Raw genomic sequence first — 27,843 nt, forward strand, 5'->3', positions numbered from 1 at the left:
TCTTAGACTTACTGCTACCCTTCATGGATGTTCCACTTTGTTTTTCAATAGCTTCACCGGAAGCTCCAACCACAGACTTCTAGATTTTTCTAGATCGTTTTACTAAGGAACTGTGTTCCTCTACAACATCTTCATTAACCTCAACCACTAGAATGCTTTTGTCAGACACAAATTCCCCCTGTTTCATCAACTTCTTCTTCTTTTTCTTAACATTCCTCTTACTTTTCTGCAAGGCAGACTCGAAAGTCTCTTTCTGCTGCAACCTGGTAGTGAGTCGTTCGGAAGAGGATTCAGGAGTCTCTATTGGTTTGCGCATCTTAAACCGCACGCTGAGAACCATATCATCTTCATCAACAGGGATCTCACTAGGTGGAATGGATTCTAAGGGCTTAGGATAAACAAGAGGTTCCTGAGTTGATTTAACTGGAAGAGAATCAGGTTTACAGGTTTTTCTGAGAGTTGATCAATTCTCTCAAGCATTAAAGAGTTGATCCAGGTATTGATAGTTTATATGGATCCACCAAACTATAGAGTACTTGATCCTCTATAAGTTTCTACTGAGAATACTAATGAAGCAGTAAGAAAATGAGACACGAGATTTTTACGTGGAAAAATCCCACTCAAGGGGACAAAAACCACGACCTACACTTGTAGGCTTTCAATTTCACTAACTTGCAATCACACTATTACAAGCCACTTTGTAATGACTCTATTACAAAGATTTCAACTCACTAACTTGTGATACACTTACCACAAGCCACTTTGTCACACACTAGTTACAAAGACTTTAACTTATGACTAACTCTAGTTACAACATAAACTCAGAAGGTTTATGATTTTGGGTTTCCTGAAACACAGCTTCTAAGAAAGCAGGATATGAGTTACAATGAAGAACAAATAACAAGATTACAACTCAACTACGGATACACATAGACTCATTGTGGAACTGATCCTTAGTGGAGTTGTCTTCTTGTTCTTGATGCACTGTGACTTCAATACTGGATCAACTCCTTAATGCTTGAGAGAATATCACTAAATGCTCAAATGAGTATCTTGTGCCTTGCACCATGTTGTTATACTTACCAAAGACATCCCAAGGATGATGTCAGTTCATGGTTGGTACACGCCTCTTCCCAATGGGAAGTGACTGCTGCACTGTCGCGTGTACAGTTGCAGGCAATTACTTTTTGCAGTTGCTTTCCAGCTGTATAGTTGACTTATACTTCTTTCAGAGAACATCCAGGGATCAGGTCCCTGTCTTGTTCCTCTTTCTCTTTATTTGCACCAGTTCACATTAGCTGGAGTTTAGGCTGGACTTCGTTCATTTGAAATGTGTACCAAGTGTGTCAGGTTCCTTGTCTGGGTCTTTACAGTAAGTTTGTTAGATCATCAAAACATAAAGCAAAGGCATTAAAAACCCATCAGTAGTTAACACTGTTCTATATAAGAACAGTGTGCTCATATGTTAGAGACACTGAAATGAAAAATCTTCTTCTTCCTTCTCTCTAAAACTTTCCTCCATTGTAGATCCATCTCATTGCATGTTTCAATTACCGAAGATTTACATAGAATCTGTGTAAATTGACATGGTATCAGAGCAGCGAGACTGAGGACGTTAGCTCCGACGAGAGGTTCCGGCGAGTCAGCTAAAGTTTGAAGAAATTCACTGGAGAAGAAGCAGAATTTCAGATCGCCATGGCAGGAAATGAGGTAACCTCACTCGAACACAATCATCCTCTATTTCTTCAAGCAGCAGATGCACCAGGTCTAGTTTGAGTTTCAATTTAACTCATAGGGCCAGAAAATTATGCCCTGTGGAGTAGGGCAATAAAACTAGCACTTATGGGGAAAGGCAAACTAGGATTTGTAGATGGAACATGTGTTAAAAGTTCATATAGAGGAGAATTAGTAGTACAATGGAAAAAATGTGATGCGATTGTACTGTTGTGGATTGGAAGGAGTGGATTGGAAGCACAGTCTCTAATGAATTGATGCCAAACATAGTTTTTGCACCTAGTGCTAGGAAAGTATAGAGTGATTTTAAGGAGAAATTTGATAGATGTAGTTTGACTAGAATATATCACCTCTGTCAGAGATTTCTAGTCTTAAACAAGGTACTGATTCTGTGACTACTTACTATATAAAGATGTCAAATCTATGGAGTGAATTAGATGTATTGGTACCTCTACCTTCATGTGATTGTGAAGAATCAAGGCCTTCTACTCATTTCTCATGGGCCTAAATGAGAGCTACAGCAATGTAAGAAGCAATGTTCTTCTCAAAAGACCAGTTGTGACTGTAAATGAAGCTTATGCCATAGTGACACAGGAGGAGAGTCATCGAACACTAGGTGTAGTTGACACAAATAGAGATCCATTGATTATGCTTGCAGGAAAAGTACAGGGTTTTAAGCCTAAGAAGTTTGGACTGATTTATGAATATTGTGGCTACAAGTGACATTTGAAGGAGAGCTGTTACAAAATTGTTGGCTATCCAGCTGACTTTAAAAGCAAAAAGAAACCTCAGCCAGGAGGAAACAGATCTTTTGTCAATGCTACAAGAACTGAAGAAACAGGAGGGACAAGCACTCAGCCACAAGGCCATTTCCTCACTGGAGAATAGTATCAACAACTTATAGGGCTTCTGAACAAGCAAGGAGGTGAAGAATGCTCTACAAATATAGCAGGTATTATGACTTTACTATCCAATATTCCTCTAACTAGTTGGATAGTAGACTCTGAGGCAACTCATCATATTGCTCATGATAAGAATATAATGAGTAATATAAAACAATTTGGAGGACAGGGAGTTCAATTGCCAACAAGAAATAAGACAGAGATAATGTATACGGGAAAAACTACTATTTTAGGAGGCAAATGTATAAAGGATGTATTGCATGTGCCAGATTTCAAGTTTAATTTGCTGTCAGTAGCAAAACTCACTAGAGACCTCACTTGCACAGTGAAGTTCTTCCCTGATTTTTGTGTGTTGCAGGGACTTTACAGTGGCAAGGTATTGGGGATTGGTAGATAATCTGATGGTCTATACATACTAAGGGAATATGCACAAGCAACATGCATAACAGTAGGAGCAGTAATAAAAGAAGAGCAAACACAACTTTGACACTACAGACTGGGACATGCATCATGGAATTCTATACAACATATATCATCTCTACAAGACAAGATATGTGCAGGACAATCAAGAAATTGTAGTGTTTGTCCTCTAGCTAAACAGAGTAGATTGCAGTTTTCTAACAGTGTAAGCAAGTCTAAAGTAGTTTTTCAGCTGGTTCATTTAGATGTATGGGGTCCCTACAAGACACATACATATGATAGAAAGTATTACTTTATGACTACGGTTGATGATTTTACTAGATACACATAGGTATGCTTGATACAATCGAAGTGTGAAGTGTGTGTTGTATTGAAGAATTTTATTGCAATAATAAAGACACAGTTTGACACTGGAATCAAGACCATGAGATCAGATAATGGTACAGAATTTTTCAATGCCAAGTGTAATGAATTGCTGGCTGAAAATGGGATCATACATGAAAGTAATTGCCCATATACTCCTAAACAAAATGGCATAGTTGAGAGAAAACATAGGTACATTCTAGATGTTGCTAGGGCACTGAAACTTCACAGTGGAGTACCTTTGAAATTATGGGGTGAATGTATTAGGACTGTTGTATACTTAATCAATAGACTCCCAATTTCAGTGCTGCAAGGCAGGACACCATATGCTATGCTCTATGGGAAGTCAACTATCTTGGATCATTTGAGAGTATTTGGATGTCAAAGTTTTGCTTGTAATCTTCCTAAAGGAGACAAATTTTCTCCCAGAGCAAGGAGAGAAGTGTTCATTGGATATTCTGAGACACAAAAAGGTTATAGACTATATGATCTTGATACTCATGTAGTCTTTGTTAGCAGTGATGTCAAATTTCAGGAGTATGTTTTCCCTTTCAAACAGACTTCTAACAACCCTAATGAAGAAGCATTGTTTTCAACATCTGTTGAACCTATTTTTTTTATCTCAATCCACCTTCCCAGCATACACAATCTACCTCACAAGATGAGGAAGCCACCTTTACACCCATCTTGACAGAACCTGAAATAACATTAGAGGGTTTTGAGACTGTTGCTATTAATGAAGGCCAGGAACCAACTTCCCAGGTGGAGGAGTCAACTTCCCAGGTGGAGGAACCAGCTCCCCAAAATGACATGTTGATCAACTCACCTTCCGCTACTACCATACCTCCACCTGCTACAATTGTTGAAAACACCAGACCTCACAGACAAATCAAGCAACCACTCTGGCTCAAAGACTATGTCACCACTAAACTACCAAGCAAATATATATATCCTATGTCCAATCATCTATCTTATACTCAACTTTCAACTGCATATTAGACATATCTTCAAGCTTTTTCTGCTTCAGTGGAGCCTACATCATACAAGGAAGCAGCAACAAATCCAGACTGGGTACTTGCTATGCAACTAGGGGTGTTTGTCGGTCGGTACGGTACGGTATTTAGACATTTCGGTTCGGTATTTTCGGTATTCGGTTTCTTAAAATCCTTTACCAATACCGTACCTAATTAAATTCGGTATGGTTTGGTTATTCTCCTTTAGGTTTCGGTTTATTCGGATCGGTAACTTCGGTTTATTCGGTTTGAATACTAACTAGTGCATAGAGCCATATACTCTAATATTCTTAATTAAAGTACTCAAAAATACAAAATTGAAAATGTTTGTTGACTAAAATTTTGTCCAAAACTAGCAAATATCGACCCAAATAGAGAAAATTGTACATAAAAGAATATTTTATCATTAGAAATGTCTTGTTACTTGTTTAGAGTTAATTGATGAACTTTGAGAATAAAGGAAAGTAAAATTTTATATTTTTTATATTTATGTTATAATTGATAATATGTGTCTTGTATAATATAATATATATTTCGGTACGGTATCGGTATTTCGACATTTTATCTTAAAATACCAAATACCATACATAATACCAATTTTTTAAAAATTTAAACCAAATACCATATCAAATACCAAAATACCGTATACCAAATACCAAAATTTTCGGTTTCCGTATGGTAATTCGGTGTTTACCAAATTATGCCCAGCCCTATATGCAACAGGAAATCAAAACTTTAGAAGACAATCATACATGGGAGATTGTAAATCTTCCACCTAATAAACAGGCTATTGGATCCAAATGGGTGTACAAAATCAAGTATAAAGCCAATGGTGAGGTTAAAAGGTTTAAAGCTCGATTGGTAGCCAAAGGCTACACACAACAGGAAGGCTTAGATTATCATGAAACGTTTTCTTCTATTGCTAAGATGGTGACTGTCAGAACTGTCATTGCTATTGCAGCATCTAAAGGCTGACCTCTTTTTCAAATGGATGTCAAAAATGCATTCCTACAAGGGGACTTATGTGACGAAGTCTACATGCAGCTACCTCAGGGATTTCACAGTCAAGGGGAGTCTAAAGTATGTAGACTGCTTAAATCCCTCTATGGCCTCAAGCAAGCCTCGAGGCAGTGGAACATCAAGTTAACACATGCACTATTACAAGTTGGTTTCACTCAGAGCTCATATGATCATTCACTATTCACCAAAAGGGATAAGGCAGATATTGTCATTGTATTGGTATAAGTGGATGATCTTCTAATATCAGGAAGTAATAGTAGTTTGATTCAGGAAGCAAAGGAGACTCTACACAACAATTTTAAGATGAAAGACTTAGGGAAACTCAGTTACATCCTGGGAATTGAAGTGATGAGATCCAACAAAGGCATTTTACTCAACCAGAGAAAATATGCCTTGCAACTGATCTCAGAAGTTGGACTAAGTGCTTGCAAGCCAGTATCTACACCAATGGAACAAAATCACAAGCTTACCACAGTTGAATATGACAAGCATGCTGGAAATATCAATGATGCAGAGTTGCAGGAAGCAATCAAAAGCTAATTGGTAAGCTATTGTATTTAACAATCACAAGGCCAGACATATCCTTTGATGTCCAAGTATTGAGCCAGTTCATGCAACATCCTAAAGAGTCACATATGGAAGCAACTCTAAGGGTTGTCAAATATGTTAAAGGAAGGCCAGGTCTGGGAATTTTACTAAAAGGTGAAGCCAGTGATGAGCTCACAACATACTGTGACTCAGATTGGGCAGCCTGCCCAAACACTAGGAGGTCAGTGACAGGTTATGTGGTGAAATTGGGTGATTCTCTACTGTCCTGGAAATCCAAGAAACAACAAACTGTTAGTAGAAGCTTTGCAGAAGCAGAATACAGAAGCATGGCAGCAGCTGTCGCAGAGCTCATATGGATGATGGGTCTGTTGGAAGAACTGGGAAACAAAGTAAAGGAACCTATACATCTACATTGTGACAGTAAGACAACATTACAAATTGCAGCAAATCCAATTTTTCACGAAAGAACAAAGCACATAGAAATCGACTGTCATTTTATAAGGGAAAAGATCAAGAAAGGAATGGTCACAACTAACTACATTCCCACAAAGCAACAGATGGCAGATCTAATGACAAAAGGACTTGCAGCAGCCCAACACAAGTTACTCTTGGACAAGCTAGGAGTGCTCGATGTATTCCACCCCGAAAAATGTTGGTTTATGTTTAGTCAACAATGGCATGCCAATTGAAAGAGTTGGTGGAAAGAGTTGGTGTGGATGCTAGGAGGAAGCTTCCTCCTTTGATGTCACCAATGACATCAAGAGGAGGTCTCTACCTCTATAAATAGATGCACTCCTTCACTTGTAGAAATCATCCCAAAATAATACAATACATTGTAGTGAGTAGAGAGTTAAGAGAGAAATTCTCTTAAGTATAATTGGGAAATCTCTCCTTCCTTTGTTAATATTAAAAGGGCAATTGTTCTCTGGTGGACGTAGGATTATTTTGATCCGAACCACGTTAAATCTTGTGTTCTTTCTTTTACGTTTCCGCTAACAATTGGTATCAGAGCGACATGATTCTTTAACGATCCAAGGAGAAAGAACAAGCAAATATGAGTTCCATGAAGTTTGAAATTGATAGATTCAATGGACGCAACAACTTCAATATCTGGAAGATCCAGATGATGGCGTTACTGCGGAGGGAAGGTTCAATCCATGCTATTGACGGAAAGTATCCTACGGATATATCAGCTCCCGACAAGGAGAAGATTGAAGGGGATGCATTGAGTGCAATCCAACTATCCCTTGCACCTAACGTGCTTTGTGAAGTGAGTACGGGTACCGAAGAGACGACCAAACAGTTGTGGGAAAAGCTAGAAGGGCTATACCAAGACCGATCAGTGACAACAAGAATGTTGTTACAACGGCGTCTTCACACATTTAAGATGGGGTCAGGTACTTCGTTACAAGATCATTTAGATGCGTTTAATAAACTTGTCATGGACTTACAGATTGCAGGAATTAAAAGGGAGGAGGAGACGCTTGCATGTGCTTTGCTATTTTCATTGACTTCAGGATATCGTGATATTGAGAATTCAATGATGTATAGCAAGGAGCCTATCAAGCTTGAGCAAGTGCGGCAGACACTTAACTCTAGTGATGTGCGGAGGCACATTGAAGGAGATAGAGATGACCAGGCAAGTGGCCTCTTTGTAAGAGGCCGGACTAGCCAACAGGGAAAGACCAAATCAAAGCACAGATCAAAGTCTCGTGTGAACAAGAAGAATACAGAGTGTTGGGGTTGTGGCAAGAAGGGGCACTTTGAACGAGATTGCCCAATGTCAAAGTCCAAGGAAAAGGCGAGTGCATCTACAGTTGAACAGGTACATAATTTTGATAATGATTATGTACTAACAACATCGTGTAATAATAATAGTAGTTATGAAAACAAATGGGTGTTAGACTCTGCTTGTACTCTGCATATGACGTTCCGAAAAGACTGGTTTAGCAGCTACGAGAAAAGTGGAGGAACCGTAGTAATGGGCAATAATGCAACTTGTGCAATAGTTGGCATTGGCTCAGTTCGGGTTCGCTGCCATGATGGAATCGTGAGGACTATTACACAAGTCCGTTATGTTCCTGATCTGAAGAAGAATTTGATCTCCTTGGGTACTCTGGATGAACAAGGCTACAGGTACATGAGCGAAGCAGGAACTATGAAGGTGACTAAAGGTTCTTTAGTCATGCTGAAAGGCAAGCTGGAGAACGGCCTTTACACATTGGCCGGAAGCACCATTGTTGGCTCTGCAAATGCATCTACAGTGCAGTTATCTAATGATGACAAGGCAAGACTATGGCACATGAGACTGGGTCATATGAGCGCACGTGGACTGGAGATGTTGAGCAATCGTAAACTTTTGGAAGGTGAGAAGATCAGCACGCTTGACTTCTGTGAGCACTGCGTTCTAGGGAAGCAGAAGAAGGTCAGCTTCAGCACTGGCAAACACAAGACAAGAGGAGTGCTAGACTACATCCATTCAGATTTATGGGGTCCTTCTAAACTTCCATCGAAGGGCGGAAAGAGGTATCTTCTCATTTTTATTGATGATTTCTCACGAAAGGTTTGGGTGTATTTTTTGAAGGCAAAAAGTGATGCTTTTGAAGCATTTAAAGAGTGGAAGATTTTGGTTGAAAATCAAATGGAGCGGAAAATCAAGTATCTTCGCACAGACAATGGCTTGGAGTTTTGCAATGAAGAGTTTAATGAATTCTGCAAGGTTCATGGGATCTCAAGACATAGGACTGTCAGGCATACCCCACAGCAGAATGGAGTTGCCGAGAGAATGAACAGAACTCTTCTTGAAAAGGCTCCTTGTATGCTCCTACAAGCCAAAATGTCCAAAGTATTTTGGGCTGAAGCAGTTCACACTGCTGCTCATATTGTCAATCGATCTCCAGCATCGACAATTGACTTTAAGACTCCGAATGAGGTATGGTCAGGTGAACCCTCTAACTATTCATACTTACGAGTATTTGGGTGTCCAGCTTATTATCACGTTAATGAAGGAAAGCTTGAACCAAGGGCTAAGAAGGCCATATTCGTAGGGTATGTGGATGGAGTAAAAGGGTACAAACTTTGGTGTTTGTCTTTACTCAAATTTATAGTTAGTAGAGATGTCACCTTCGATGAATCCTCTATACTTGATCCCCGTAAAGTTTCCGTGGAGTTTTCAGGAAACAAGAACAACGAGCAGGTGGAGCTTCCGGTGGAGCTTGATCAAGAGACTCAGGTTAAAAATGAGTCAGAAGATGTAGGCGTTGAAGAACTTGCTGTCAATGAACCATACACAATTGCGAAGGGGAGGGAGAAGAGGCAGACACGAGAACCGGAACGCCTTATAAATCAAGCAAACTTGATTGCATATGCGTTCGTAGCTGCACAAGAAGAGATTAAAGATCTGGAGCCCTCCTCGTATATTGAAGCAACTTCTTGCAAGGATGCCGCACAATGGCGGTTAGCCATGACTGAAGAGATGGAGTCTCTTCACAAGAATCAGACATGGGTCTTAGTGAAAAGACAAAAGGGAAGAGGACAGTTGGATGCAAGTGGGTCTACCGAAAGAAAGAGGGAATTCCTGAAGTGGAAGATGCTAGGTTCAAGGCGAGATTGGTTGCAAAAGGTTTCAGCCAAAAGGAGGGAATTGACTACAATGAGATTTTCTCTCCGGTCGTGAAGCATAGCTCAATTCGCGTGCTACTAGCATTGGTTGCACAATTTGACTTGGAGCTTCAACAACTTGATGTCAAAACTGCTTTCTTACACGGTGATCTAGAAGAGACAATCTATATGGATCAACCTGAAGGTTTCCTAGCTGAGGGAAAAGAAGATCACGTATGCCAACTAAAGAAGTCTTTGTATGGTTTGAAGCAATCCCCTAGACAGTGGTACAAGAGGTTTGATGCATTCATGACTACACATGAATTCTCAAGGAGTGCATTTGATAGTTGTGTGTATCACAAGAAGATGTCTGGTAACTCAATGATTTATTTACTGTTGTATGTTGATGATATGCTTATTGTCTTCTAACAACATTACAGAGATAAATGCTTTGAAGAAACTATTGAGTAAGGAATTTGACATGAAGGATTTAGGAGCTGCAAAGAAAATCCTTGGTATGGAGATTTCAAGAGAAGACGATGTTGTACATCTTTCTCAGAAGAGGTATATTGAAAGGGTTCTCGAAAGATTCAATATGCAAACGTGCAAGCCTGTAAGTACACCATTAGCTCCTCATTTTAAACTTTCAGAGTCACAAATGCCTCAGTCCGAGGATGAGGTGGAGCATATGTCAAAGATTCCTTATGCCAGTGCAGTTGGTAGTATTATGTATGCTATGGTATGCACACGTCCAGATATTGCTCAATCTGTAAGTGTGGTAAGTAGATACATGTCCAACCCAGGAAAGAGGCATTGGGAAGCTGTCAAGTGGATATTGAGATATCTCAAAGGAGCTTCTGGTGTTGGTCTTACCTTTCGAAAAAGTGGTACATGTATTTCAATTCTCGGTTATGTGGATTCTGACTATGCAGGAGATCTTGACAGAAGAAGGTCCACAACTGGATACATCTTTACCCTCGTTGGCAGTGCCGTCAGTTGGAAGTCGACTTTGCAGTCGATTGTCGCTTTGTCTACGATAGAAGCAGAATACATGGCAGCAGCGGAGGCGGTAAAGGAAGCTATCTGGTTGAAAAGTTTAGTAACGGAATTGAGTTTGGTTCAGCTGGAATCAACTCTTAGATGTGATAGTCAGAGTACTATTCATCTAATGAAAAATCAGAGATTACATGAGCGCACTAAACACATTGATGTCAGATTTCATTTTATTCGAGATGTTATTGATGAGGGAACTATCAAAGTCGTGAAGGTTATCACAGACGATAATGATGCAGACATGTTGACCAAGATAGTCTCGCTCGCTAAGTTTGCACACTGCAAGGACTTGGCGGGGGTGTGCATCAACTGATGCAACTCCGAAGAGAACAGTTGCTAGGTAGAGGTGGTATGTTCAACAATGGTTTGATTCTTCTTGTTTCTTACAACGGGGTTGCCCAGTAAGCTTAGAAGTTTTGGCCAGAGTTGTTCACACGCTCGAAACACAAACCAAGGTGGAGATTGAAAATGTTGGTTTATGTTTAGTCAACAATGGCATGCTGAAAATGTTGGTTTATGTTTAGTCAACAATGGCATGCCAATTGAAAGAGTTGGTGGAAAGAGTTGGTGTGGATGCTAGGAGGAAGCTTCCTCCTTTGATGTCACCCATGACATCAAGAGGAGGTAGTTTGATGTCACCAATGACATCAAGAGGAGGTCTCTACCTCTATAAATAGATGCACTCCTTCACTTGTAGAAATCATCCCAAAATAATACAATACATTGTAGTGCGTAGAGAGTTAAGAGAGAAATTCTTTTAAGTGTAATTTGGAAATCTCCCCTTCCTTTGTTAATATTAAAAGGGCAATTGTTCTCTGGTGGACGTAGGATTATTTTGATCTGAACCACGTTAAATCTTGTGTTCTTTCTTTTACGTTTCCGCTAACACACCCTCTAGCTTGAGGGGGAGTGTTGTGATATAGGATAAATTGTAAGGGTCAACTTGTAATTAGAGAAAGTTGTAATTATTAGTCGGTAAAAAGGGTAGTTAACACTGTTAAGAACAATGTGCTCATATGTTAGAGACACTGAAATAAAAAATCTTCTTCTTCCTTCTCTCTCAAACTTTCCTCCATTGTAGATCCATCTCATTGCATGTTTCAATTACTGAGGATTTACATAGAATCTGTGTAAATTGACAACAACAATCCTAATGGGATATACATACTCAAGTATTAACTTGAGGCAACAGAATATATAATATCCAGGAGACAAGAAGCATCATAGCAATATTACAACAACAAGAGACATTTACCTTTACAAAATGCATTAGTTCATCTTAGAAAAACATGTTTGAACTATTTAAGATGTCTGACACCCCACAGAAATAAAACATAATCCATGCAGCTTCCGAACAAGCTGATGAATTATCGAATTACAAAATGACTTAATGTCGTCAGTTGAGGAGCGTAACAACTGCTCGGGAGGAAGCCCTAGGCAGACTTAGTAATATTTGAGCAACTTTTAGCAAGTAGTCTGGTGAATTTGCATCTACCCTTTTTGCTATGATTACTACATTCTCTAGTACCTTCCCGTTCTTCAAAATGAACTCCAGAAATGGAAACACGGAAGTTTTTGCCACAAATTGGGTAATCTTGACTGTCTTCAAATGGTGTAGCAAACATTTAACCTGCTTTGCTTGTGACGCTAAGTAGTTTGCACCAATAGAAGTGTAGAAATTTTCTGAATCTGCCAACTCCGCGCCTTTTGGCTAGAAAAAATTTCCAAGGTTCGGTTACATTTAGATAGAACCAGAAATGAATAATAGAAATGAGCTCCAGAAGCCAGTAGAGGATCAGACCTAATGGATAATGTTTATTTTTGTTTTTCTTTATGCTTCTTTTCTTTTTATAAGGAGGATGAGATCAATGAATATTATGTCAATGAAAGCATTGTCTAATTCTCTGACAGCGAAAGGAAAAAAGATTTATTTTGGAGAAAACAGAAAATCAGCTCAAGAAAATGTAATGAATGCGGCATTTAGTTTATTAACTGAAGCTAAATTTCCATAACCTGTTCATCGCGAAGATACTGTTGGAAATACTAGTAAAATTGAATATAAACAGTATGAACAAGTTTCGAGGTTATTTGTATATTGAGTTTTTCCAGGTGTTTAAGTCTAATGTGTATGTTTCGAAAGTTGTTCTTGAAGTGTGACATTTGAGTTGAGATATCTTAGATGGTTCATGAAATAAGGAGTATAAGGGTTAATGTAGTAGCTATGCATACGTGAGTCTACTGTGTTCTTTTGTAAGATTAAACTATTCTTAATGTTACTACTGTGCTTTGTGCTATCTCGTTCTTCCATTCTCTTTGAGCCTTATAGTATTAATTTTAACATTTGAATTGTATTATAACCAAGTGCCAGCAAGAGTCCAGTTTAAAATCCAGAATGTTTCTTGGAGTTATGAATCAGGTTTTAAGGGGGTGTTTGATAAATAAACTAGATTCATCCCAAGCATATGGATTTTCTTAGTTCATGTATTAGGAGATTAATGTAAGAATGCATGTATGATTAAACTATGAACATGTAAGAAGAATACATATAAAAACCTACATACTTAAATTTTTTGGTTTCTAAGTCAAGTTGAGAGAAGAAATAGCACCATGCTTTCATACCACTTGTCTACAAGAGAATTAGATTGACTGAAAGTGCTTTTTCTCCACAAATTTCTAGCAAATACTCTGGGCAGAATATGTCAGATAAGAAATAGAGAACAAGAAAGTGTAGGAAATATGTACCTGTTCATAGGGTCCATATTCCATGTCTATTATTAGCATCTGCAGAGCTGGTGAACCTTTTAGCAGGTTAACTGTTCCCAAAAGATCATCTTCTTTCATATGTATACTTAACGTGACACATTTGCGAGTTGAAATCTGAGAAGGAATACGTTTCTTCTCCCTTAGTGCTAGAATCTTGTATCATCAAATTCACAGAATCCAGAGGGAAAAAGTAGATATTTTTAGTACCCGTCAGAATTTCAAGAAAAAGAAATTCTGTAATGTGTAGTTATGGGGAAGTTATAATATACAGACACACTGCCAAGCTGTTAATTTCTTAAACCTAGCCATATACTAGTACTAGATCATAAAAAGAAAACATGATAAACTTTTGGCTTGCCTCCTTCTGACATGATCCAAACCAAGCATGGTGCTCCCGTAGAGCATTATGTGCTATTGGTCTTTGTCATTTTCTTAACACAGGCCACATTAGGTGGAAGTCTGGTAGTTCAGTGAAAGTTAGCATCCTGTCTAAGTATAAGAGAAGACATAAAAGGTTTGTGGCGTGGTTGAAGGAAGAAAAACAGAAGAATGAGAGAGTGCGGAAAGCATTAACAGGAACTTCGGTACCAAGATTAACATTGTGGATTTATGCCAACTTCAAGGTAAGGCTTCAACCGTCTTTAGTCCTGCAACTTCCACCTGGTGCATCCCAACAAATGGCTAACGAGAAAGCTAAATTGACCACTACAACATTTTTTCTTAGATAAAGATCAAAGGAGGTGAGAAATGTGCTCATTCATGCTTGCTTTGAAATGATTTCTACTTCCTCTAAGGTGTTTCCCTCTTTAGGCATTCAATTACCGTGCTGAAAATTTGGTCATTTTAGATATCTTTTTGCCATTGGAGAGCTTAAGAGATTTCTTCTCAATAGATTCTGATCTAAGTAAACCTAGGAATTAGTTTTTTTTTAGTTAGATTTTGTTTACAAATATTATGTGGTTGAAGAATTCAGGTGAGCCAGTAACAGTTCAATTTCCTTGTGAGCTTCGGGAATTGTACTTACAGTTGCATTTGGAAGGAATATTGTTTGTTTACAAAGAAAAAGTAGAGAATAATACTTGTGTCTTGAAGTTATTAGCTTTTACAAAGTAACCTAATGCTAAAAAATTGGAGGACCCTAAGGAACATCTCTCTAATGTGCTTGTTTCAACATCAAGATTCGGCCAATGTGCTTGATGTATATAGTCATGCCTAGACAGCAAAATTAATCAGAGAAGAGAGAACTAAAGCTAGTGATTGTAACAATTACTTCATTCTGCTCCAAAGGTTAAGACACCCAATATCTACCTCATAACGACACACACAAAAAAAAGAAGCTCTTAAAGGTAGGCAAAGAGAAAGATCAGATACAGATAACTTGTTTCGAAAACTAACCTCAACGCACCAAGCACCCAAAGTTAAGTTCTCAACATGTTTAAGGCTCCTAATTAGCTCCATTAGGTTGTCCTGCTGCCCTTTTAAGTTCTTCTTTTCAGCACTAAAACCAGTGTGCGGACGAAAATTGAGGGTGGCATTAACAACGGACGGCACATTCATCAAAATACACTTCCTATAAAGAAATCCTGATAGGCGCAGGGTCTGAACATTGGGCGCTGAAATTGTCATGATGGGACCAAGTTCAAACTCAACTGATTCCCATTCACATACAATCAGTGTTCTTAAAGAAGGAGAATCAATATTCAGATCATCATAGCCCCAGCAAGAATCCAAGTCAAGGAATTCCAGTTTTGGAGCACCCACCATAATCTTATGAACATCTTGATTCCTCAACACCGAGAACCGGAGGGTTAACTTTGTCAACAAGTTCCAGGATATTTGCACATCACTTATAAACTTGCAGCTCCACAAACTCAATATCTTCAATGAAGAATTGCGATACACACACTGAGGTGGGAACCAGTAGCAACAGTCTTGATTAAATTCTAAGAAGAGCTCTTCTACATTATTCTTTGCAGCATACAGAATCCATCCATCATAATCTTTACGATAACTAGCATTTAAAAAGAGACCAATTTTAAGTCTTCTGATCTTAGAAGTGCCACGAGAAAGCAAGGTCCGATTCACAAAGTCCACATAATTCTGATAGGGATAGAAATCATCATCACTAAAATCAAGATTTGGGACAGTTGACCACAGGTGTCGCCAGTGTTTGGAGAGAATGGCTGTTCTGACAAGATCTCTCATGTTCACAAATGAGAGGATGTGAACCAGTATCCGTTCAGGCAGCTCACTAAGTCGATCCATAGGGGAAAGGAATCAACTTCGAGGACAAGCTCACTGATTTGGCAATAATCCAGAACTCAGTTCCTGTTCACTGCATATAGTTATCTCAATTGCTTCAGGAATAGGGTCAAAGGGTGACTTTATTCACTGAAGGATGAGATTTTTTCCCAGGATTGATAAAAGGAGAAAGTCATTAATCTTTATCAACAACCAACAACAACAACAACCCAGTATAAACCCACTAGTGGGGTCTGGGGAGGGTAGTGTGTGTGCAGACCTTAGGGTAGAGAGGCTGTTTCCAATAGACCCTCGGCTCCCTCCCTCCCAGAACTCTCCACCTTGAACTCACAACCTCTTGGTTGGAAGTGGAGGGTGCTCACCGCTAGAGCAACCCACTCTTGTCAATCTTTATCATCAATCCAAAAAGGAAAATCATTGGTGATTACAGCATACTAGTAAGAGATAAATCCCATCATATTCAGCTACAATCAAACAAATTTCAATCTATGAACATAATCTTTTTATTTTTGAAATGGTAAATTAGCTTTGAACACAATCTTAATACACCAAAACTCAAAGACATCAAACTACAGTATAAATCAGCAACATTCAAGAAACTGCAACTCCAAAAAGACAGTATATCCTTCTCAAAAAAAAAAAAAAAAGACAATATGAATGGATCAATATAAGCTAGCAGGCCTTTTTCTTAAGGCTTGAAATTCTTGAAAAAGCATATGAAAACCAAATCTAAAGCAGTGGAAATTCAGAAACAATTTTGATGTTGAGGTCTTAAAGGCATGCAAGGAAAAACACTGTGCAATGATCTAAGCCCCTTTACATAAACAGAAAATCCAAATAAAAATACAACAAAAAAATCAAAGATCAGAAGAAATACCATATAGCTACTGTAGTCATCAGAAGAATGACAAAACGAAGAAAGGGAAAAGAATCATTTACCTGAAGCTGTCGGTAGAGTGGAGCAACAAGTGGAAGTACAAAATAATGTTTTTTTGTCATTTATTTATTTATTTCTTCTTTTTCTCCCAAGCGTGGAGAAGAATTGGAATAATTGCCAGCATGGAAATAAATTTTCTACGTATTTATATAATTTTTATAGATTATTTGGTTGGGGCTTGGTATGGTCTTTGGTTAAATTGTCAAAATTGATCAATTTATTCAACCCTTTTATGTTCCATCCACCCTAGAAGAATTGCATTATTAGGGTTGATCTGTACGAGGGAAAATAATTAATCTCGAAATTAAATTTAAGACATGTTTATCCTATATTTAATTAAAATAAAATTATAACATAATTAAAATCACAAAATATTCTGTAGCTTAATATAACATTTATTACTTTTGTTTTACAAAAAATACTGTATTCGATTGATAGTAATTAATTGATCATATATTATTCAAACTCGTGCCACAAAAAAAAGAAAGTAATTTCTTCTTTTGTTTTATCAAAAGTAGGAAGATATTTTAATATTTACTTTCCAAGATTACAAATCAAATAGGCCTTATTAAAGTATATCGAAAAATAATTAAATTAAAATCGTGCGAAGACGAAAAAGTGGCTGAGAGAGAGAGTTTTAGAAGAATAGCTAGTTTGACAGAACATTGACACTACACATACAAAAAATATAAAAGGAAAAAAGAAGGCGACTTCATCACCCAAAATTTCAAGATTTTCTTAAAGAGAGGCTAAGAGGGGAAGAATTTTTCTTTTTGTATTTAATATTTAGAGAATTTTATTTGGGTTTCTTTTTATTGGAGAAAATCAGAAAGGAGTGAGTATTGTTGTTTGTAGGATGATGGTGTCGATGAGATACATAGTAATATTGTGTTATGTATTTTCAGCTTTTGGATACGTATTTTCATCGTATAATACGAATACGTTTTTGTACGATCTGAGGTCTCAATGCCCTCTTCGGATCTCCTTTCCACCTCCTTTGCTTGTTGAGGTAATTTAATTTCTTTATCTCTTTTTTTTTTCTGGGGATTTTTTGTTTATTTGGTTTCAGTATATATCTGGTATTTTTGTATTGGGGTTTAGTTGATTAATTGAAAAGGGTTGAATTTTTCAAAAATTTTGCTGTTTGATTTTGCTAAAGATTTCATATTTTTTGAAGTGGTTTTCTTATTTTTGTGATTATTAGGGGTTTGAAGTTGTTATAGGATTTGTGAGAATCTTTGCTGGGGTTTTTTCCCTTTGATTAATTGGGTTTATTTTGTCAATAGCTTATCATGGTTTGATTATGACTTGTGATTAAGTGATTTTTCATTGAGTTGCTTCTGTTTTTGTTGATTTTCATTATATTTGCTTTAAAAGATTGGATTTTTAAAGTTAATTTGGGGTTTGAGATTATCTTATGATTCAGTAGATAAGGTATTGGAGAAAATACAGATTTTTCAAGTCATGGTAATGTGGAGATACTTGTATTCAGATGTGCTGTCAACTTTGGCAGTTTTATAACTCCCTTGTTGCATCATAGCTCATTTTAAGTACTTTCAATAGCTAATCATGGTTTAGTTTTGCTTACTCATGGAGTTGCAGCTGATTGTTTAGGAGCATCTTTTGAAAAATATGAATTTGGTAATGTATATTGCTGTAGACGTTGAAAAGATTACTTAAGTCACCGGTGATATGGAAATTCTATCATTAAGTATTGAACATTCCTGTTTCAGGGTCCTCTTTGTAACTCCTTGTTGCAGCATAGCTGATCATTTGAGCATAGTTTAGATGGAAAAACTAAAGATTTTCTTTGAATTAAGAAATTACAAAAGAACAATATTTTTTATTGAGGATTGGAGAAACAGATCAAAGTAATCTGGAGTATTAAGTTGTATTGGTAGTCCCCCCAAACTTGTTTTGACTGAGGTGTTGTTGTTATTGTTGTTGTTGATAGCCTCCCCATCATTGCAGAGGCGCCCATGAGTAGGATACTGTATGATGGAATGACATTTACTTTGTTTTTGAAGATTTATTTGGAAATTGTATTTCATGTCTCGAGAGTAGACAGTGAAGTGTACATAGTGCGTTTAGAAATATTGGTTTTTGGATATTTTATCATGAATATATGTATTAGATAAAAAAGATGTGTAAGTGGTATCAGCAGCCTCCCCTCATCCCCTGGCGAAGCCTTTGAGTTGGAAAAGCTCAATATCATGTGATTAATTTTGTTTTGGAGCTTTGCCAAGTGTTGCAAAGTGTATTCTATTGTTTCGAGAGTAGACAACGAAGTGTGCATAGAGAGGAAAACTTGGGTTCGAAGAGTGTTAGGTGAACTGGTCAGCTTCTGTAATGTCCTTTAGGATGACTGCTCCTATGGACATCCTCTAATGATTTTTTTCTTTTATCAGCAAACATCCGCTGATAATGATTTGACTGATTGTGAAACATCAATCATGGCATTTTATCTTGGCTGCAATCAGAATGTGGCATTATTTCCACTCTAGGTGAACATTATAATGTTTTTCAACAGTATTAGGGAAGGGGGAATCCATAAGAATAAGTTTCTATTTAACCTCCTCTGGCTCCATGCTTCTCTTGTCCTAGTAAATCCACACTTGCTATGCAAGTTAAAGCAAGGCACTTATATTACAACTTCCTAGTTCCTACAAGCTAAAGATGGCAAGAGCTTGGTTTGAAGGGTGACAATAGCATGTATAAGAGCCGGAATAGAATTAGGAAAAGAACCGGCTTTCAGGTAAGTGAATGAAGAAGTGGTCATCAAGTGGTTAATAACGGAGTAGTTGGTAGTCAAGCTCTATTATGCTGAATGGATGTTTACCTAACTTGCGGTTGGGGCTTCAAATGGTTTTGTAATGTTGGGATCATCTTTGAAAAATAGATTATTCAACTTATAATGTGGGTTCTCTAGATGATGATGTACCAAATAAATGTCCATCAGTGTGCGATTGTTTGTGTCTCAGTAATATACATCACTTTGGTTCTGGGATTGCTCCTTTTTGGGGGGGCTTGTTATGTGTTGAATGCAACAGGCGGCTTATTCTCTCTTTGATGTGAAAGCTTTTTTATTTGTAAGTTGTTTTCAAAATTTAGCTTCTACCTCCATAGCTGGTCTTTTAGTTTCTTCTGGATACTTGTGAGGAATGTTTATTCTTTTCTTACATTAATTCATCTCCAGCCTGAAGTGCGTGCAGCCTTGTTAAGCAGTTTGTGCTGAATGGATGGATCTTATTTAGATCTCCTTTTACAGTTTTCCATAGTTTACATTTGTTATATTATCATTTTCTTTCCATTTGTTCCTTGGGGCAAGAGAGCTGGGTTGTGTTTTCTTTTCTTTTTCTTATATGGTGTAGGAGAGGGAATTGTGGACCTAATTTCTCATAAATAACTTTATAATTCGTCACGTAAACTACGTTCTTCTATTTTTTTATGGCATGCATCTTAATATAGTTATTTTTCTTTTTTATCGTGATTTTTGTGCCTTTATTCAATCTCCTCACAAAAGACGGATGGAGAATCACTTGACAAGGCTCTAGGGTCCAGTCAGAAAGATGATGTTACTGCTATTTTGTTCTATGCCTCGTGGTGTCCTTTCTCGACAGATGTTAAATCAAAGTTTGGTGCTCTGAATTCCATGTTCCCGCGAATCAGACATGTGATGGTTGAGCAATCAAAAGCCATGCCTAGGTGGGTTCAATTTTTGCTGCATTATTATCTTTTCTGAGTATGTTAAAGCCGTGCCATCTCTATTAGCATTTTGCTCCACCATTAGAGCTTGTGCAATACAGCAGTAACTGCTCACAAGGTGCCATTAAAATTTATGAAAACTGCTGATCCCTGACTCCCCTTTTTGCCCCTTTTAAGAATACTTAACCATTGCTGGATATTAAATAATTAAATAGTTGAAAAAGTGCTGAAAGCATGCCATCTATGACTGATACTGGCAGTCCAAAGAGTCTAAACCGGTAAAGTTTCCACATATAAGGCCGCATACACACTCGTCACCTCGTTTACGTGTCTTTCACGCAATTCAAATTGTACAATCAAACTAATCCCTACGAGGTAGTTACCCCACACAAAGAGCTCCAATAGCGTATATTTAAGTTGTTGCAGTTAAAAAGCTCGTAGTTGGACTTTGGGATGGGCCGGCCGGTCCGCCCTAGGTGTGCACCGGTCGTCCGTACCTGGGATGTCGTCCCAACTCTACCTTTTTGTTTTCAGGATGTGGATGTACTGCATGCAAATTTGTCTAGGGAAAAGTATGAGATTGAAACTGTCAGATAAATTTACCTTATCAAAAAAGTAAATATCAGATGAATATTTCCTCGTAGTGACAGAAGCCTTTTTGAGTCCTTACCTACATATGCTTTCAATTAAATAGGTACTATTATGTGCATCAATAATATGGCATGTGTGCTACATCATAAAGTTTCCCAATAAAAGGAAAATTGATAAAAGTATTTGGCATTTTCCTCTCTCCCAAGCTTCTCTGCTCTCGTTCAGCTATTCCTCTCAATTTTAATCACGTGTCTTGCCTCTCACCTGCAGTGTCTTCTCCAGATATGGAGTTCACAGCTTTCCAGCAATATTGATTGTGAATCAGACAACGAGAGTGTGGTATCATGGCCGGAAAGATCTTCAGTCTCTTGTGAACTTCTACAAGAGGACTACAGGTGACCTTTCCAATTACTTGCCTATATTCTCCTTTTGCCTGCTCTTGGGTGGCATAATTGTAAGAGTTCATCCTAACTGTTTGGAGGAGTGAGCATTTTTCATCTTTTCCAAAACACTAGCTAAGCCTAAAATTAGGTCATTGCGCTTTGATTAATGTGGTGGAATGGTTTTAGCTTTTCAATTTCATTACATTTGGTTTTCAGCCTGGTGCCATTTTTTTAAGGAAAAGATGGAGCGGATCGGCCCAAAAAAGCTGAATTCTGATTTTAAAATGTTTTACACTTAGCCTATGCTCATCGCTTAAGCCAATTAATATTTGCAATGTGTGAGGATCTTTCTTAACTTGTTACTTGTATTTGGTTAACTACTTTACTGACTTGGGGTTCTTTGTTTTAAGTGGCATACCTACACCCTGTATGCACACACTATATCTATATACATAAAAATTTCTAGCCTTTCGATAAAGTCCCTCTCTCTACTGAATATAGTTCAGGCCGAACAATAACAAGAGGTTCAGATCCAGCTGAAAAGCGGAATGGAATACTCTAAAATGCATCCTACCTTACCTTATTATTAGAGAAAGGGGAAAGGGCTTTTTCTATTTTGGTACGCTTCTCCACTATAGCTTTTCCTCACTTTGGCACTTTTGGCAAAATTCAATGTTGAAGCAAAGAAAAGCTAAAATCGGTAACCCCAGTATATTCTTCAATTTAAGGTCCATACAATTATATTGAAGCACAACCCCACCCCACTTAACATTTAGATTTGGTCCCAAGCTGAAGAGCCCACAACTAAAAACTTCACTAGAATCTGAATAGTACTGGGCTTTACATTCTTATTTCCCTTTTCTGTTTCATTTTACTTTTGCATTTTTTTCAAAATTAACATGACCATGTGATATATAATTAGGTAAAAGTAATCAAGTGGCTGTAGCTTGTAGGCATCTGGAGGATCAACCTTTAAGATACTGGAGAACTAGATGAGCTACACATTAGCTGCTAAGCTGACTGTAGATTAGCAAAAGGCATGCCTGCAATTATTTGTTGCATGTTTACATAACAGAAAGAACAAGAATTAAGTTAGGATGAAATAAGTCAGCAAAGACCAAGTATATATCCACATCCCAATCAAACTGATGCATAGAAGTGAGATTTGGTATCCTTGGGAGTTCCACAGATGGACATTCCTTAATATGAGACTGCTGAAATGCCAAGAAATTCGCTGTAGCTTGTCGAATGAACACCAGTAAGGGCCCACCTGCCCCCAAAAATGACTGCTTTGTTTAGTAAAGTCTAAAAATTTGAAGTGCTACTTTGGCATATATACAGGGTTTAACCGTGCAGCCATATGATATATAAGTAATAGAATTACTTATTTTTATGGAATGCAACAAATCAGATTTACACTTTCTCATTTTCAACTTAATGGTATAGAATTCACACATTTATGCTTGTTTTCAGGGCTTGATCCTGTGATAGAAGTGACTGAACATCAAATTACTTATAAGGCTGATGGTCACAAAGCTTTTCAGCAATGGAAAGGGTCCTCTTTAAGGGAATTGCTCTTGAGTGAACCTTACCTTGTACTGTCGGTTGCATTCCTATTGTTTAGGGCGTCCCTTTATTTCTTTCCTGGGTTGGTAGCTCATGTAGTAGCATTGTGGGTTGCATATATTCCTCATCTAAACATGGGAATCTTTGGAGAGTCAAGGCAGCTTTTGGGGCGCGTTTTCCACGTGATTGACCTCAAGAGGGCTTGGAGCAAGCTAAAGCTGAGCAAAACAAGAAACTTTCATAAAGGTGCTAGGAATGCTCGAGTTTGGGCTTCGTCTTTGGCATCTGTTTCGCTGGGAGAGACATCATCAGCAAGAGTGTCCTCCTCAGGAGACTCGTAAGCCACTAGTCGTTGTCTCTTGCATTGGATTATCACTAAAGCAAAGAGAAGTTAGATCTCAGAATCTGGCTTCTACAGCAAGTAGAGTGGTCTTCTTCGTTCCCTTTTATTTCTTCCCCTTTGGGTTAGTTGCTACGGCCCCATGTTGTATCTTATCTTTTTCAGAAAGTTTTTCAAATACGCAGGTAACCGGAGCTCTTGTGCTTTAGAGTTTAGATGGAAACATGACAACAATCTTGTAAATTTTGAGACAGGTTTCTATGTATATTATTACATGATGACAGAGGGAGACTTGTAACACTGCATGAATTTGTCTGTGATGGTTTATTGTCATTAACAAAAGGCGTCGACTGTTGAGGGGAGGATGCTCTTCACTAAGAACATTTGTTGTCTGTGATGGTTTATTGTCGTTAACTTCGAGTTTAATTGGCATTAGTAAAACAAAGTAAATTATTTGCAACATTTGTGGTTATGTCATCATCCCTTCCCTTCTCGTCTCGTCTTTTCCGTCTTCTTGAGCCGAGGGTCTTTCGGAAACAACATCTCTACTCCTTTGGAGTAGGGGTAAGGTTCGCGTACACACTACCCTCTCTAGATTTCACTTGATACTGGGTCGTTGTTAGTAGTGTCATCAAAATGAAATATACCATGCAAAGTAAGAAAAGTAACATACATGGATATCCCAAATAAGAGTTCAAGTGATGTAAATCTTGACATATTTCTTAAACGAACAAACTCACGCGAATAAAGGGAAAAAAAAAAGGCATTGATAGATAAATATGTACTTGTATAATTTAGTGATAAAGGTCCAAACCAACCGACCAAGTTTTGGAGCTGCATTTTGATGATGATGAAGAATTATCGAGGGATGGATTAATCATATATTTAGGGGGGAAAGGCATATGTTTAGGCATTTTCTCTTTTCCATTATCTACCCCCCATGTGCACCCCAAATGAATTATAGATAGATATTCATCATGTTTAATCAAGATATTAGCATATTGATTTGGTGGAGTATCTTCTTCTTCTTTTTTTTTAGCCATGTGGAGGTTTGAATTAGTGGATTCTACTTTTAAACATTTTGCTTAAAAGGAAAATTCTAGGGCTTTTGAATTTTGGCAGTGACCCTTGACATTGTTTGTGATGGCTCCAAAAGTTCATACTTTTGGTTTAAGTGAATTATATTCACACATGGAAACCAAAACAAAGAAATCTAGCAACATAAAGAGGAGATCATCCCATTAATTTATTTCTAAAGAAATAGGAAAGTTAATACATTAAGGTAAATCTTTATCAAATGAGATTTTGGTGGCAGCTGCTCATAGGAACAAGATTTAAATATAAAGTATCAGAACACCTAGCTATCAGCCTCATTCAATGGTGGATGCTTATTTTGGAGTTGCTACTAATCACAAAAGAATGTGTAGTCAAGTTACATGTAGGGGTGTTCATGGTTCGGTTTGGATCGGTTTTTCCCTTAAAAGAAACCAAATCAAGTAAGTCGGTTTTTCAAATATTAGAACCAAACCAAATCAATTAAGTCGGTTTTTTCTCGATTCGGTTTATGTCGGATTTTGTCGATTTTTTGATTTTTTTCGGTTATTTGTCGGTTTTTTCTTAAATATAAGGCATACACTACCAAGCACATATTCCGGCGACCACATTTTCAATGTAACACTATCAAATTAATTGCCCTTTGAGAAATCTATTATTTACCAAGATATATTGATGATAATTGAATCAAATAGTGATGAAATTTAAGGACTCAATTAAAAATATATTATTTTTAACACGAAATGGATTCTTACACTTAACAAAAGAAAACTATCAATCAAACTAGAATGTAAAGGTAAAGAATTATACTAAAAGTGCAAACTATTAACATTTACCATTAAATTTTTGAAACTTTGTATAAAAATATACATATATATAGGTGTAATAATAAATTTGAAATAGCTACTCCTATAGCCGGTTTGGTTCGGTATTTTTCGTTTTTTTTGTGATTAAAACCAAAACCAAACCAAATTTGATCGATTTTTAAAATTCAAAACCAAAACCAAACCAAATCAAAAAGTATCGGTTTTTTTGGTCGGTTTGGTTCGGTTTTTGCTTTGGTTCGATTTTTCGGGTTTTTATAAACACCCCTAATTACATGTATGTTAATGATAGTTTCCCTCTCTATATATAACTATAGGGTTTGGATTAAAAACAATAAGGGCTCGAATACCCCAAGAACCTCGTAGATTGATTGAACGTAAAAAAGCCTTCCATTAGCAGGCGATTATATTTTTCACAGTATTTTTCGTTACTCATATCAGCATTCTCATGTAGGTCCATCATTGTCCAAATTTGGTAAGCTATAAATTTATGAGATGAGTTGTCCATATTTTGGGCGTAGTTTGGTGGCCTTTCATTGAGACTTTCAATAAAGAGCACAACTTGTTAGTTCACATGTACAACTCAAGAGTCACCATCACTTGATGCCTAGAGAATTCTCTTCAATGGTTCCTAATCAACAAAAGAGTATCACTTAATTTATGGCATCTATTCAATCTCACTTGTGCTTCTTCTATTCCTCAATTTACTTGACCATTCAAATAGTTAAAAAGCAACTTTGCCACCCTTTTGTCCCATTTTACACTTTTCTTAATACCCTAATCACTTGCCATTGTAGGGCTTCATTTTTTCCCCTTCATATGTATTACCTGGCTAAGGATTTATTTTCATGTAATGCTACCACATGATTCGAATTTAGAAATTTCTAGCTAATTTTGTTTTTATTTAATAATTATAGTGTTCGTGCTAGCTTGCATACCTCAACCTAGCTACTTTTCTTTTTCGGGTAGCCACCTAGGAATGACAATATGGCGGGACGGGGCAAGCCCGGGCATGCTAACATTTTGACCCTCCCTATCCTGCCCCATTTAGTATTTTCTCAGATTTTTGCCCTGCCCTGCTCCGTCCCGCCCCATTTAAATCTTCCCCTGCCTGCCTCGTTTAGAGTTTGCCATGTCCCGCCCTACCCTGCTTTGCCCCATATAGAGTTTGCCTCATTTAGAGTTTGCCTTGCGCTGCCCAAATGCCATCCCTATTTTCGCTCCACCTTACACAATTGATGATTCCATGCATGCAAAATATCATGGTAATAATAAAAAGGCAATCTCTTAATTTGCTATATATGGACTTCAGAATATGGTCTTTCTTTAAATTCTTAGATCATTGTAACCTTTTGAGGTTTGAAAATGCATATGTTTGGAGACTTTGGAATTCACATTTCTTAGAATAATAATCATTATTGTACATATATTCCACTGCAACTGCAAGTAGTGGAATCACTCAACTTGTTTGTTACTTTAATAAAGAACTTCACCTTACAAAAGGCTCCAAAGGTAGTTCAACTAGTTAGGCCTTTAATTTAAAGTAAATTTATAGGTTTGGAGTTCTTTCTAGAAAGAATAACAAAAGAGGTTTAAAAATTATATATGGTATATGTTGCTCGTACTCTCTGAAAATGTCGCTGGTTGAATATCAGATCATGTATTTTTGGAGGATCCGACGCGAATACGACATTATTTTGGAGAGTTCGTTGCAACATAATACATTGTCCAACATATGATGCTTATAAAGATTCTTTTTCGTCAATTTATTTTTCTCAATTTACTTTGAATTGGTTAGAATGTGCCCTTGCTTTTTGAGATTTTTGCAATTAGGTACACATTTAAGGAAACAAAACATATTAAAGAAGTATTTACCAAATTAGTTTCAAATATACTAGGGAATAAAACATCATACTATAATTTTAAGGTCGTTTGATCACTTTTTCAACATATAATTATCTCTACCATATTAAATAAACGAATCTTAATATAGTATCATCAATAAAAGCTAAATATAATTAAGGAAATGAGAATTACGGAGCCAAATCACTAGAGTCAAGATCTCTTATTAATAGTAATAACCTAAAAACTCACTAAAATTTCAAATATATTACACAAAAATACATGAAACTAACAAAATACAATAAAAAAGCCACCCCAAAACAAAAAGAAAAAAGAAAATAAAAACCCAAATTACGAAACGACCCTCATGATTTAATCAAGAATACATGATGGCGCTAAATTAGAAGAGAAGAGCAAAAGCAAGAGCAACAAACGAAGCGAAGAAGGTGGGGACAAAGATGGTGGCGTCGGATGCCGGAGAAGGTGCCGGAGCATCAGCGGCGGCGACGCCCTTCACGGCGGAGATAGCCATCATCATCATGACGACAGCAACAACAAACATCTTCGTGTTAATGCCCTCCATTTTCTTGTAGAAATTTGGGAATGTGAGTAAATGAGAGACTCTGAAATTCCTCTTTGAGAGCAAAATGCTGAAAAAAGCAAATGCAAAGAGGAACCGCAGAGACAGTGAAGGAGGATTATGGACTAATATGCTGTTTTTATATTAGCTGTTGTGTGGTGTAGGAAAGCGAAGAAGAATTATGGGCAGGTGTGCTGCCCGTTGAAAGTGCGATACCACATGTGAAAGTGTTTTAATTATGTTGGACATTAAGTCTTTAATCATGTTGTCCTGATTTCTTTATCTTTCCTATACACGCAAGGAAAGGATAATCTATTTATTATAATTGAGTTTTTCTATTTCT

At 37.3% G+C, this 27,843-nt stretch overlaps 2 protein-coding genes across 7 annotated transcripts; one reads left to right on the top strand and one right to left on the bottom strand.

Annotated features, from left to right (window-relative positions):
- Positions 1-11,789: 11,789 nt before the first annotated feature.
- On the bottom strand, positions 11,790-16,763 carry LOC107806971 (putative F-box protein At1g49610). Of its 6 annotated transcripts, none has more exons than XM_016631244.2 (4): positions 16,619-16,763; positions 14,813-15,808; positions 13,397-13,570; positions 11,790-12,365 (listed from the first exon to the last, which is right to left on the bottom strand). In XM_016631244.2, exons 2-4 carry the CDS (start codon positions 15,680-15,682, stop codon positions 12,051-12,053), a joined length of 1,359 nt encoding a protein of 452 aa, XP_016486730.2. In that variant the 5' UTR covers positions 15,683-15,808; positions 16,619-16,763; the 3' UTR covers positions 11,790-12,050. The 6 variants fall into 6 exon arrangements, with proteins under 6 accessions (XP_016486730.2, XP_016486732.2, XP_075093686.1 ...); XM_016631246.2 differs by having other exon boundaries at positions 14,813-15,752; positions 16,619-16,734; XM_075237585.1 differs by lacking the exon at positions 16,619-16,763 and adding an exon at positions 16,557-16,595.
- Positions 16,764-17,284: 521 nt separating this feature from the next.
- On the top strand, positions 17,285-23,595 carry LOC107806970 (5'-adenylylsulfate reductase-like 5). Its single transcript, XM_016631242.2, has 4 exons — positions 17,285-17,625; positions 20,140-20,321; positions 21,183-21,307; positions 22,769-23,595. Exons 1-4 carry the CDS (start codon positions 17,473-17,475, stop codon positions 23,200-23,202), a joined length of 894 nt encoding a protein of 297 aa, XP_016486728.1. The 5' UTR covers positions 17,285-17,472; the 3' UTR covers positions 23,203-23,595.
- The last annotated feature ends 4,248 nt before the right edge of the window (positions 23,596-27,843 follow it).

Source organism: Nicotiana tabacum, chromosome 18 (assembly GCF_000715075.1).
Source record: "Nicotiana tabacum cultivar K326 chromosome 18, ASM71507v2, whole genome shotgun sequence".
NCBI lineage: Eukaryota > Viridiplantae > Streptophyta > Magnoliopsida > Solanales > Solanaceae > Nicotiana > Nicotiana tabacum.

Bases quoted from the DNA above. Each gene is read 5' to 3' on its own strand.
- LOC107806971 (XM_016631244.2), bottom strand. From the start codon at position 15,682: ATGGATCGACTTAGTGAGCTGCCTGAACGGATACTGGTTCACATCCTC. The intron at 13,571-14,812 runs GTTAGTTTTCGA...TGATGATACAAG, and splicing joins TGGGTGCTTGGTGCGTTGAG to ATTCTAGCACTAAGGGAGAA. The intron at 12,366-13,396 runs GTACATATTTCC...AATTTTTTCTAG, and splicing joins AATATGGACCCTATGAACAG to CCAAAAGGCGCGGAGTTGGC.
- LOC107806970 (XM_016631242.2), top strand. From the start codon at position 17,473: ATGATGGTGTCGATGAGATACATAGTAATATTGTGTTATGTATTTTCA. The intron at 20,322-21,182 runs GTGGGTTCAATT...TCTCACCTGCAG, and splicing joins CAATCAAAAGCCATGCCTAG to TGTCTTCTCCAGATATGGAG. The intron at 21,308-22,768 runs GTGACCTTTCCA...GCTTGTTTTCAG, and splicing joins CTTCTACAAGAGGACTACAG to GGCTTGATCCTGTGATAGAA.